At 33.2% G+C, this 13,089-nt stretch overlaps 1 protein-coding gene across 14 annotated transcripts in view; it reads right to left on the bottom strand.

Annotated features, from left to right (window-relative positions):
• Positions 1–13,089, bottom strand: part of PPFIA2 (PTPRF interacting protein alpha 2) — a 463,335-nt gene that overhangs the window by 110,590 nt on the left and 339,656 nt on the right. For all 14 annotated transcript variants that reach the window (XM_081060602.1, XM_081060606.1, XM_081060596.1 and 11 more), the window contains 3 exons: positions 11,034–11,255; positions 2,934–3,080; positions 1,814–1,948 (listed from right to left, as the gene is read on the bottom strand). In XM_081060602.1, the coding sequence (XP_080916728.1) occupies positions 1,814–1,948; positions 2,934–3,080; positions 11,034–11,255 (504 nt within the window). The remainder of the gene's footprint in view (positions 1–1,813; positions 1,949–2,933; positions 3,081–11,033; positions 11,256–13,089) is intronic.

Raw genomic sequence — 13,089 nt, forward strand, 5'->3', positions numbered from 1 at the left:
TATTTTTCAATTACAGTTGACATTCAATATTCGCTTCAGGTGTTCAGCATAGTGGTTAGACAATTATATAACTTATGAAGTGATCACCCCACTAAGTCTAGTCCCCATCTGACACCATACACAGTTATTACAATATTATTGACTATATTCCCTATGCTGTACTTCACATATGTGATTATTTTGTAACTACCAATTTGTACTTCTTAATCCCTTCCCCTTTTTCACCCAGTATATTTTAAATTATGTTTTATTGTCAGTCCATCAGAGGTTAATTTGGGGTAATTATTTGCTGAATTCTAAATTGTGTTTCTTTGGGAGGGATTCCATACTTTTTTTGTTTTATACTCAGGATGACACTGATGATTATTTTACAGTAAAATTTTCTAAAACTTAAATTTATTATTTAGCCACTCACTTAACTTTGCCTAAAATAATTCAGTTCAATAAGATAATTCTTTATAAAAATGACTCATGTTTCTCAAACGAAAAGTATATGTATGCATTATTAGTTCATATTATAGTAATTTAAAAGGTGTTTGAAAGAAACAAAAAATACTAGTACTACAGTTGCACATTTTTATATAATTTAGAGAATTTTTCTCAAATTAAATGATAAATTTGTCTTTATCTTAGAAATGACACGTTTCCATAATTGACAAAATAGCATGATCTGTGACTACAGAATGATTCAGATTGTAACATCACCCTAATTTGATTACAGTTTAATTCAGTTAGTTACTCCAGTACTCTATAGACAACCAACTATTCCAATACTTTCTAAACTTGCTCTACTTTGTCCAATGTTTGCCTTTTCACTACCTGATTAACTACCCTATTTTAACAAACAGGCATCAATCTAGTCTTTCTCTCCATTTACTTTTTCAGGAAAGCAAGTATGTGGGCCTATTCTTACACGGCCGCATCAATTGTTTTGACTAATCCCCAATGTCAGCATTTGTACTTTGTAGTTCACATATTTATTTTACCCACTTATTGCACTGGTGTGGAAAAGAGCACACAGTTATGATTCTGTGAACATCTAAAATGTGTGTATATTTTTAATTGATATTAAAAGTTAGACACGTTTTTTTTAGTAACAAAATCTAGACTTCTAATGACACGCATATACACTTTGAAGCAATGCCATTTGCATTTGACTGAAAGGTAAGAATAGTTTTTTTAACAATAGAATGGATGCAAAATTCTAAAATATGCAGCGAGTTTCAGAATCCAATGGATAAAACACTATAACATGGCCAATGATTTTTAACATTCTTCACATTACTATTGAATTTAATTGGTTCAGAAGAAATTGCAATTATTAAAGCCCCTTTCTGACCACTTAAAGCCTTTAAACTTTAGACTTCTACAAATATAACTTCTAACAAATGTTTCATACTTTAGTCAGAAAGGAATCAATTTCTTATGATATTGGTTGTATTTCTAATACCAAACAATTTATGTTAAGCATGTAAATTATGTCACATGTATATACATATTTAATATCATCATTATGTGTTAATATTTGGTAATTATTCCTATGTGGAAATACTACCATGGAAATTAACTATAAGGACAATGAAATTTTGTTTTTGTTAATGTTTAAATAGGCAAAGAGATCATCACATTCATATATTAATCATTCACATCAGCTTAAGATATGTATAATATGAAAATTCATCTAGAAAGAAACCAATATAATAAAGATTAAATAAATTTAATTTTCTTAAAGCCTAAAGAAAATCTTTATAGATTCCATTTTGATTACTAGTCATTTGTATATCTAGATTGAACAATTGTTTTATTGCAGTACCTTTGTCAGGGCTGCAATTCTCTGAGCCAGTTCAGCCTCTACTTCAGGTAAGGTCTCAGCTTTTCTCATAGTCTGTTGCAACTTTTGCTCAGCCAGCTCTAGCCGCTCTTGTAACTGTCTGTTCTTCTCTTCCATCTGAAATTGGGATGGAAAAAAGAGACCCTTAAAGAGTCACAGTTAGGATAACTAACACCAGTCATTAAGAATTTTGGGTGTCGGCCATTATTCTAGACTTAAAATCAGTTATTACTACCACACCTACTGTGCAAAAAGATTACTGTCCTCGTGTTTTTATATATCACTTATATATATTCCTTAATAAACTTCAGCACATTAAAAATAGAAAAGCTCTTACCAATGACAGCAAAAAGAAAAGAAGTTACTAGTGAGTATAAACTTGGACAAATGGAATACAACTCAATACTAAGACCTCAGATATATCATTATAGCAAAAGACTGAAAAGAATGCATTAGCTGGAGATGGAGAGGTAATGTAGCACAATGGTTAAGACTCTAGGCTTTAGAGGAGAAGTTGGCAAACTTTTTCTATGAAGGGCTTGATAGTAAATATTTTAGGCTTTGTGTATAATGTAGTTTCTGTTCTAACAGTTTGATTCTGTTGTAGCACAAAAGCAGTCATAAACAATGATTAAATAAATGGGTATGCTATTGATTTATTAAAACTTTATTTACAAAACAAAGCCATAGTTTTGGCACAAAGGGCCATAGTTTGCCCACTCCTGTTATAGAGCAGAATAAACATAGCCTTCCTTTATAGACTCTGGCAATTACTGGATATGTGACCTTGGGAAAGTGTCCCTCGTATAATAAATGTGCTTACTTCACGTGTGGTGGTTAAATTTAAGGGAGGTAATAATACATCTAAACTGTTTAGAGCAGTTTCTGGTTCATTTCTAGATTCAAAGTAAATATTAGTCATTATTTTTATTATTATTAAGACAAATTTCTAAATTACATAAAATCACATGTTTAGTTGGCTCCATCCTAAATGTTAGAGAATGATTGATTACCAATACTGTATTTTATTTACTACATATTTTGTGAGAATGGTGAAAACACACACATGGACCAGAACAAAACCAAGATGGAGATACTGAACCTGTCGTAGGATGGCCTCTTTATTTGCTAACTCATTCTCTAGTTTATCATTCATGTCATGTATGGAGGTAGATTCTCTCTGAGCACTGAGGTAACGCTTCTCAAGGGTCGTGATTCTTTCTTCCATATCTTCCTTCTGGGCCATGGCCTGCAATTAAGAAAAATTCAAATGAGATTCTCCGATAGATTAATGTATTATCTTGTTATTTAAATAAAATAATAAGATATAAAACCATTGCTTTCTTGATGTAAATATAATTCCTTTATTTTCATGGAAGTAATGCAAGATTTCATGTGAGTTTTCCCAATTTATCTGTCAGAATTCTTCTTACATCTTGGTTAACCAAAAGATTTTGCTCTCTAAGCATACAATGGAGTGCAACGTGAAACTATCTACTGCAAAATTGGCATACTTAGAAAACACGTGGCAGATAAATTAGCTCATTACACAGTAGAGTTAAGTATAATTATGGGTAGATATGCAAACCATACAATTGGTGAAATGGTGACTACAGGTCCAAATTGCAAAGCAATCTTCAAATAAGGATAACAAATATCATAAGTATTCTCATCTTCACATATAAGTAAGTTAATAGTTAAAAGAGTTTAACCATAAAAAAGTAAGTTTAACCATATTCACAAATGAATTGACCAATGACTTTGGAACGTAATCATTTCCCTTGATAGATATATAGATCTAATCTAGATCTATCAAGGGTTAAGTTGGTCAATTCATATATATATATATATATATATATATTATATATATATATATATATATATAATATGGTTATATATCCCTATTAAAAATAATTTAGAGCACTCAATGAGCACATTGAACTCTAGGGGAAAATCAACTATTGGTGCAAATTCAGTAAAACCACCACATTAATAATATTTTAAACAATATTTTTTAGATCATTTGATTCATAGATAATTTGGAGATGCTTTATCTAACAGTTTACATGGGAATTTACTAGTCGCTAGATAATCTACCTTTTGGCACGATATTGGGAAAAGTCAGCTGCAGGAGTAAGCCTCAGGGGCCTAATGTGTTTCCCTGATAATGTGGGAAGCTACTTTGCATAAGGAGCCTGGAATTGAGGGAGTGGTGGTGTTTTCCATATATTACTATCCATATTCCTTTGATCCCTCATTTCTAATCAAGTTCCCTCAGAAAGAAATGTTACTTCCTATGTTACTTCCTCCAGGATCCAGAACCAATCCTGTCACACCCACAGAACAGATAAATTCTCTTCCAATTTTCCAAAAAATATATCCTTTATTTTTTGGAGTATCCTTTAAATGGATACTCCTTCAACTTCCTGAACTTCCCTCAACACCATGTGGAAATTTAACTGCATGTACACAAATCCTTAACCTCCAGCTTTTAGTTTAGAACAGATGTTCCACCTACACTCAATTTAATAATCATCTGTGTTCTGGGTTTTATGCTATTTCTTTCTGAGGGAACTTGATCACTCTTTTCTTCTGGATTTTTAAGGTGGTAGTAGAGGTAAATCCCAGAACAACAGCTAAAACAATAAAATAGGCTTATAAGAAGCTGGTACAGATCAGAGGTGGAGGGCAGAGGAAAATGAGATATTCGAAGAAAATAAAAATAAGAATAATAAATTATCTCTTGACCATTCACCATAATTGAATTGAAATTATGGAATTTTACCAAACTGTTGGAGTGGATCGGAAGATTTCCCATAGTTTTAAAAATAATTAAGTAAATTAATTTATTAGGTAATTAATAAAATTCTGGAAAAACAGAAATCTGTACAATAAAAGGAAATACTATTATAGGAAACTCCTACTTGAATTAGTTGTGGAAATTATTTACATAGGCATAATAATGGCAATAAAATTGCCTTAAAATCACAATAACTGAATGCGATTTTAAGATAATTATAGCAGAAGGATGGGTGGAAGAGAAGTAAGGGAGAGAATGTGAAAGGTAAAATGCCCTTTAATATAACAGAAAGACATAGATTAAGTTTAAATAAGGGAGAAAACACAAGAAGTAATGGCTAAAAGAATTGAAGTTAAGAATCTTAGAGACGTGAGATGGAGATACGTGGGGGCTGTGTTTGTGTGTATTTAAATTTGTACCCTCCAGATATTATTTGACTTTGAAAAAGTATATATATATATGGTATTAAACTTAAATAACAGTGATATTCTACCATGAAACTCACCACATTGTCCTTAGTCGCCTGCCTACCCCCAAATCAGCTCTTCTTGTATTACTTGACTCGGGAATGACACTACGCCTCATAGATATTTTGGATCATTCTTGAAAACTCCTTCACTCTTACTCCTACTGAAGAGCCAAACCTGTCATGTTGCTTTTTTTTTTTTTTTCCTGTTTACTTATTCTCTGCTCTGCTGACCAAGAGGCAATTCTAAATGCCAGTTTGATCACATTGCTTCTTGGCTTAAATACTTTTATGTGTTCCCACTATCTTCAATATAAAATCCGACCTACAAAGTCTAGAAAACAAGTAGTTTCATGACCTGACTCATCTCTATCTCTATGTACTTGGATAAATAGTGTCCCCATCCCTCTCCAAATTCATGTCTACCCAGGTCCTGTAAATTTAACCTTATTTGCAAATTAGGTTTTGTTGATGCAATTAAGTTAAGATATGAGGTCATACAGGATTAGGGCTGACTGTAAATCCAATGACTGGTGTTCCTATAAGGAGAGAGAGATCTGGGACACAGAAACACGCAGAGAAAAAGGCAATGTGAAAAGGGGGCAGAGATTACAGTTAGCTGTTACCAGTCAAGAACACCAAGGAATTCCTGCACCCACCAGAAGCTGGAAGGGGCAAAGAAGGATTCTTTACTAGAAGCTTCAGAGGGAGTTGACACCTTGATTTTGGACTCATAGCCTCCAATACTGTGAGAAAATAAGTTAAAGCCCCTCAGTTTATGGTAATTTGTTACTGTAGTCCCAGGAAACATAAACTCTGTGACTTTATTTCCTCCTGGAATGCATTTTTTTTGCCTTCTTTGTCTTTGTCTATTGACCTTCAAGACCCAATAAAAGACTACTTGCTTAATTATATTACTATTAAGAACAATTATATAAAATTCAATTAATTCATCAATTTGGTTTAAAAAAAAGTATCTTGACTAATTTTTTTCAACATTATGTACATACCCCTATATTTTAGCTATCCCAAACAACAGCTATTATTTTAAAAGCCTTTATTTCAAATATTGATTTTTTTCTATTTTATATATATTTTAGGCAAATGAGGGTAGAGTTTTTCTCTTAGAGGATCGCTTTAAAGTGCTTACAATTATTAATTTTATTTTCATATAGGAAATAAAATTTCATATATTTTTCATATCGAATTTTTCATACAGAATCCTGGGGCTATTATGCCAATTTTGTAGCTCAAAGAGAAAATTCTGAATCTAACACTGTACTAAATTTTAATAGCAATAAACTCAAATTCAGTAAAAGGCATACACATGATTTTTCAGAACATGAATACTGGAATACTACATACCTGCTCCAAGTCCTAGTTTTCAATACATACTAACTGTTATCATGTAATTGTTGATTACATTTTCTACACCTCATTTTCTTCTTCTCCTTTTTTTTTTTGGATTGGGATATGACACCTACTACAGAACATTGTTATGGTATAATGTTTCCTGTGATATGTAAGTGCTTTGCATGGTGTCTCATGTAGAAGACACACACAATTAATAATAGCTACTTTCTATTATTAATTAGTGTTATACCTACATTTAGCTGATCTGCTTCTAGCATACATTAAATGCAGGAGTCACTGTATGTGACTTTTGTATTGCATTTGTAATTCAATGATTCATGAGGGACATTCAATTTTTAACTGCAGGCTGTGTTGCCAAAAATAAATTTTGAATTTACAAGTCAGAGAAATTTCTTTTCTCTGTGTGTCACTTCAAAATTCTAAAAAAGGAAGCTTTTTCTAGTCCCTGAAAACTGCTGTCTAAAAAAAGGAAAAAAAAAAAAAGAGAGAAGAAAGATTCACTATCTCTTGATGAACTGAAGTTTATGTATAAATTGGATTTTATTATATCAAATAAATATAATCCTAGAAATTTAAAAAAGTGAAAAACATAACTCCAAATTTCAGATAATAGAAAAGACAAAATTCATTTAATCACTTAGCAATCTTTGAAAGATTTTAATAGAAAGTTGGAAAGATCAGTTTGTTTTACTCATAAAACAAAATATAATTTAAATACTTCACAGAAAATATGAATTCTTTGCATATCTATATATTAACGAGGTATCATATCCAACATCTGATTAGTAGCCTTCTTGATTAAAAACTGGAGAGCTAAACCTCTGTTATGAGATTGTTTGTTTACTTTTTTACTTTTGTAAACTAAGGCTTTATCTGACAACTTCTTTACTCTTCTGCATGTTCCTAAATTTCTGGATTTGTTCTGAACATTTCCTTTTCAAATATTGCAGATAAAAAATAGTTTTTAGCTGAACTCTCAGACTGCATTTTTGGATCAAGTACCTAAACACATCCAATAATAACTGCTCTTAAAAATACCTTCCCCACACAAAAGACTAAGCTTGTCTCTGTTTTCTTATACGCATACTGTGCCTAGCTTTAATCTAGCCCCGCACTCTAATAGGTCACATTCAATTTAAGAAGAAACTAAGACAAAAATTCAAAACAAATAAATGTTGGATAGATTGATTTCTTGGTAAAAAATAATTACAAAAATATATTTTGAAACCATTAATAAGACATATTGATATAATTCATTTTAGATGTATTAGACTGTCCTCACATACAAAGCAAAATATACTTCAGTTTTTAGTTAGATGGTTAATTTTTCCTATTCTCTAATTTTTTCCTTAATTAATTCAATATAGCATAGTTAGTGCTTAGGAAACATATAAATCATATTGTGCTAGCAATGCCACAGAGACAGCAAGAAGAATCAACTTATTATTTTTTCCCCACTAAAATACTTGCAATCAGGTAGACCTTGTGTGACCACAGCCCAAGAATACATTATTCAGGAAAATCAAAGTAAAGTCTGAGGCTTTAAGTGCAAGTGATACCTTTTTTAAGTACGTGATTTTTATATCTTCTTGCTTGTTGGAAGGAATGATCAAATATTAATTATTTCACGGGAAGTTATATTGCAGCTGCATTTTTTTTTACGACAGTTTCTATCACTAAGTAAACGATGGTATGACATTGATTTTGGAAGCTGCTCAAAGTAGAAGCACAGATTTTGAGGGGTCCTGCATCTTGCCAGTGCTGGAGGGTAAGGGGGTTGGAGGGCAGTTTATAGGCCTTGGACAAGTCAACTTTCCCTACTAAACCTTAGTTTCCTTACCTGAAGAAAATGGGGGTAATGACAAGTACTTGCTCTATGGAACAGTTGTGAGGAATTTGAGAAGATTAAATGTAATGCACCTAATTTTCATGGTTGGTCTGCAAAAAGTCCTAGCAGCAAACCAGGGGCCTATGGTCTGTAACCGGAATCTTTTGGAAAATGTTTTATTTATCCTTCACAGTGTCTGTAACACACACACACACACACACACACACACAAACACACACAAGCGCGTTTGTGTGTACGCACGTCTAGAATGGTAGAGGGAGTCTAGGCTCCTTGTCTAGGTCTCATTAATTCTATCCTGATGTCCTGTCTTGCACGTGCCATTTCATATATTTATACTACCTGACTGGCTCTGAAAGTAGTGGTGTTTGCAACCTCCCTTCAAAGGGGAATGATGAGAGATATTCCTTTCTCAGGAAACTCTTCTGAAATACAACTACATAGAAATTATAGAGCTGATCAAAGTTATATTTTAAAAGAATTTATGTGAAGGCAGAATACCTTACCCATTAGAAGGGATTCCCAATAAAAGAACACCTGGCATCAGATTTTCCATTTGACTAGGATTTTTACTACCTACAACCAAAGACTATTAGAATCAAGGCATTATTTTTACCTAGTCAACAAGAAAGGGGGGGGGGTGTTGATGTTTACACCAAATTTCTATAAATATCCATTGTCCCAACAAAGATTTTTTGAGTGTTTATAATATGCTCAACAGTTGTGTAGGTGATGATTGGAATGGAGCAATGAAAGAAACAAAACAAAAAATTCCAACCCTTATGAATCTTTATGTACAGTTGAAAAGAGAAGAGTATCATAAACAAGTAAATCAGTAAAGTACAGATTGTGTCATGTGGCAGTATGTGCTGTGAGATTTAAAAATGAGAGAAGAGGCAGAGTGTATATGTGTAAATAGCACGGGTAGGAAACACTTCAATGAAAAACTATTTCAGCAAAAGGCAGAGGGACAAGAAAATGCAACAGAACAAGGTTCACTTATTTAAGGGGCCATCTTTATTGAACAGAGTGGGCTGAAATGAAAGACTGGGAGATAAATCCTAAGAGGACAGTAAGATGGTAGTACACATTGTACTTGGCTTATAGGCAAGGGCTTTGATTTTCATATAAATAGGGTAGGTAGCCATTGAAAAGTTTTAAGCAGAGAAGTGACTTAAGCTGACTTACATTGTAACAGATTACTCACGCTGCTGTGTTGAGTAGAACCTATTATAATAATCCATCAAGAGATGATGGTTGTGTAGAATGAAAAAGAGACAAGGAAATTGTAAGAAGAGGTCATATTATGGAGATATTTTGAAGTTGGAAGTAATAGGATTTACAACTGAATCAAATGCAGTGTGTGAGTGAAAAAGGTACCAAGGACAGCTTCACATTTTTTGTTTGTTTGTTTTTAGTCTGAGCAACAATAATGGTATTGCCATAAGTTGAGATATTGAAAACTTCAAGTAAGTCTGCTTTTCTGGGAAAATACCAGAAAAACAGTCTTGAGGATGCTAATTTTGAGATACCCATTAGAGATTTAGATACAGGCATCTGGAAATGAGGAGAGAAAAATAAACTGGAGATATAAATCGGGAGTCATAAGTCAATGGGCAGTTTTTGGAGCCATGAGACTATATGAACTAATGGGGGGAGTAAAGATACACTGAGAAAGAAAGGCACTTCCAGGTTGGTAAGGAGAAGCGGAGCTAGTAAAAGAGCTTGAAATGGGAGGAGCAAGTAAAGATGGAGGACATCAGGCGAGTGTAATGTGCTACTAGCCAAGTAAGAAAATACTCCAGGGAGTGGTAATTGGATCAAGTACTTCAAAGAACTGAGAAGTGACCTCTAGATTAAGCAACATGGAAGTGAATAACAATTTGGATAAAAACAAGTTAATGGGACAATGGAAGCGAAACTATGAGAACATGGGCTCAAAAGCAAATGGAAATAAAAGAATTGGATACACAGAGTAGAGGTGACTTCAATAACAACTAGTTAATTATATGCAAAAGATATAAAAAAGGATAAAATATGTGATTTAAAGAAATATGTAAAAATGGAAACAGTAAAATGTCACAATAAAATTTCCATAAATATAGATACTTTTCTTTTCAATTGAATAGAGTGAGAAAGTGAAAAAAATTCTAAATTTTCACCTTATCTGGTAAGATGACTTGGCAGTGTTACAAATAAAATATCTCATTTCATCTTTTGTAGTAACTGTCAAATACTCTTTTACTGAAATAGATAAAGTGATGTTAAGTCTAGCAAGAATTGAATATATAGAAAAAGGAAGATTCCCACATTCAAACATATACATTCACATTCATAAACACAAAACTGAGAGAGGAAATGTTTAAGTAATGTCTTTGAGTATTCCCACATGCTAATAGCACAGCAATTCATTATCATACATCTAGAGTTGTTTAAAATCAACAGCTCAAAAAATTTTTAAAATTCTTTAAAAACTGTAGAAATATTTTATTATATCTGAGATTTGATATCAAATTTTCTTTCCACACATATTTAAAAGGTTGTGAAGTAAACAATTTTTGCCTTAGTGAACAAGTTTCATAACCAATATAATACATCCTAAAGTATGGTCTTTGAGATGTAGAGAGTATTTCCATCTGGGGAAATTTTGGAAAAAGCATCTCCAAGGTTGCACGCATTCAGGAAGCAAAGACTGAAAGTGTTATAAATCACTTACCTCCCTAATGTCCCTTTGATATTTAGTGTTCATTTCTTCTGTTTTAATGAGATCCTTTCTTGCTGTCTCTGCTTCTTGTTCCACCTCCCCCACTCGGGAAGAAAGGGCTGCTAAACGTTCTTTCATTTGGGCCATTTCATAGTTTTGCTTTTCAAGCAATTCTTGTAGTTCAACTATTTGACTAGTTTCATCTGTTGAGTCTATAGAACCATTGGATAAACGCTGTAAGAGATGAAAAAGAAATGACGCTTAGGGTTTTCTTCATCTTTAATTTAAAATTCACAAACTTAAAGAAATGAAACTGATACAACTTTCACACTGAGAAATAAGAACACTAAGCTCATTTAAGAGGAAAACTAAGTTTCTGAGAAAAAAACTTGACGTTAGAATATAAAGGTGATCAGTGATTTTCAAACAGGTTAACAAATGCATTTTAACTGAAAGCCATTCTATCTATCTATCTATCTATCTATCTATCTATCTATCTATCTACCTACCTACCTGCCTGCCTACCTACCTACCTACCTACCTATCTTATACTTCGCTTCTAACAAAACACCAGTGTATCTTAAATATTTAATAAGTGGCAGCTATTGTTATCAATTATATACAACATTTATTATAAATATTATGTTTATGTAACACAGTATATTATTATTATTAAATAGTAAGGACACAGAAACTATGTAACGTTTCTATTTTTATTCAACATCCTGTGTGCATCTGCAAGTTTTATTTTCAATGACACTTAGAAAAAGAACTGATGCACCATTTTTCTTTTAAAGAAGGTTATGCCCGCTGTGAATGTCACCTCGCTGGGACAAAGGTGTAGCACAGAAAAGTCTTGACTTGTACATCGCTATCAACTTAAAAGTCATGAGTGCACACGAGCCACCCGAAGGAGGCTGAAAGGAATTAAATACTCTGAGACTGATTTTTTCCCCCTTTCCGAAGGGGTTGTCTAGAAGACAGGGTGACCTGTGTCTTCAAAAGCATGCCCTACAGTCGAGCTGCATTGGAGAAGTTTTCTGGTGAAATAATTGGAGAGAAGTAAGCGGTAGGAGAAAAAAAGCACAACCAAGCTGAAATAAGAAAATAAGAAAAAGCAAAGAAAGTACAGTCAATTCTGCTATAATGCTTGTTGGGAAAATATGAATTTGTTCCAACACAATAGATGTATTAAGAAACAGTTTGAACATACTCAATTTTGTGTTTTCTTATGTCTGATTTCATTCCTGAGAATCGCTGGCTAAACACAGAAAATTGTTCCTAGCTGAACCAAGCCAGGTAGGGATACACAAAATGCACATGGGCACATTTCTCACATATCTAACATTGACCTCAGTCAGTGCACCATGTGCTTTGAGACAAACCATCCACATGTTTGTTAGAACTTTCTTTCTGATTTCAGATACCCCTCCTTCCACTACCTCACAATAACTCACAGATATATCCCTTCTGATACCCACTTTCGTAAGTAAACTTCAGGTCTTTTCAAGGTAAAGAGTTAGATGATATATGAGTAGTGTTTATGCAATTCTTGACCAATTAACATGAGTAAAGCTGTGCTAACATTTTTATTAGTTTTCTATCTCTTTTTGTGTCATTGATAAAGTGTTTAGTGTGTGCCACAACCCCTTTTTCCTCCGTAAGCCCTAGGTTCTTATTGTGGAATTTTGTATAGCTCATGATTTTTAGGAATGCAAAAGTCATGTTAGAGCAAACTGACTATAGGAGAAAAGGGGAGAATAGAAAGCATCATAAAAGCAGAAAGATGGGCAGGAAAAGTTGGAGTCAGTCTTAAGATGGTCTCTAAGAATGCCAGTTGGATCTATAGATCTACTACTTTGAAGATATTACTGAACCTTTGTATTGCACGTACTGAACCTCTAATTATCTAGTGAAAAAGTAAGAGATGTTACAACTTCGTAGGGACGTTAGAGAGGATGCTGTGGTGGGTTGACCAGATCCTCTTTCAAAGTCTCTATTCCCATATCCAAGGATATTGCTGCCTGCTGAGGAATCACACCTGAATGTGTACCCAGGAATTGCTCTT

Source organism: Rhinolophus hipposideros (assembly GCF_964194185.1).
Source record: "Rhinolophus hipposideros genome assembly, chromosome: 9".
In the NCBI taxonomy this organism is placed as follows: domain Eukaryota; kingdom Metazoa; phylum Chordata; class Mammalia; order Chiroptera; family Rhinolophidae; genus Rhinolophus; species Rhinolophus hipposideros.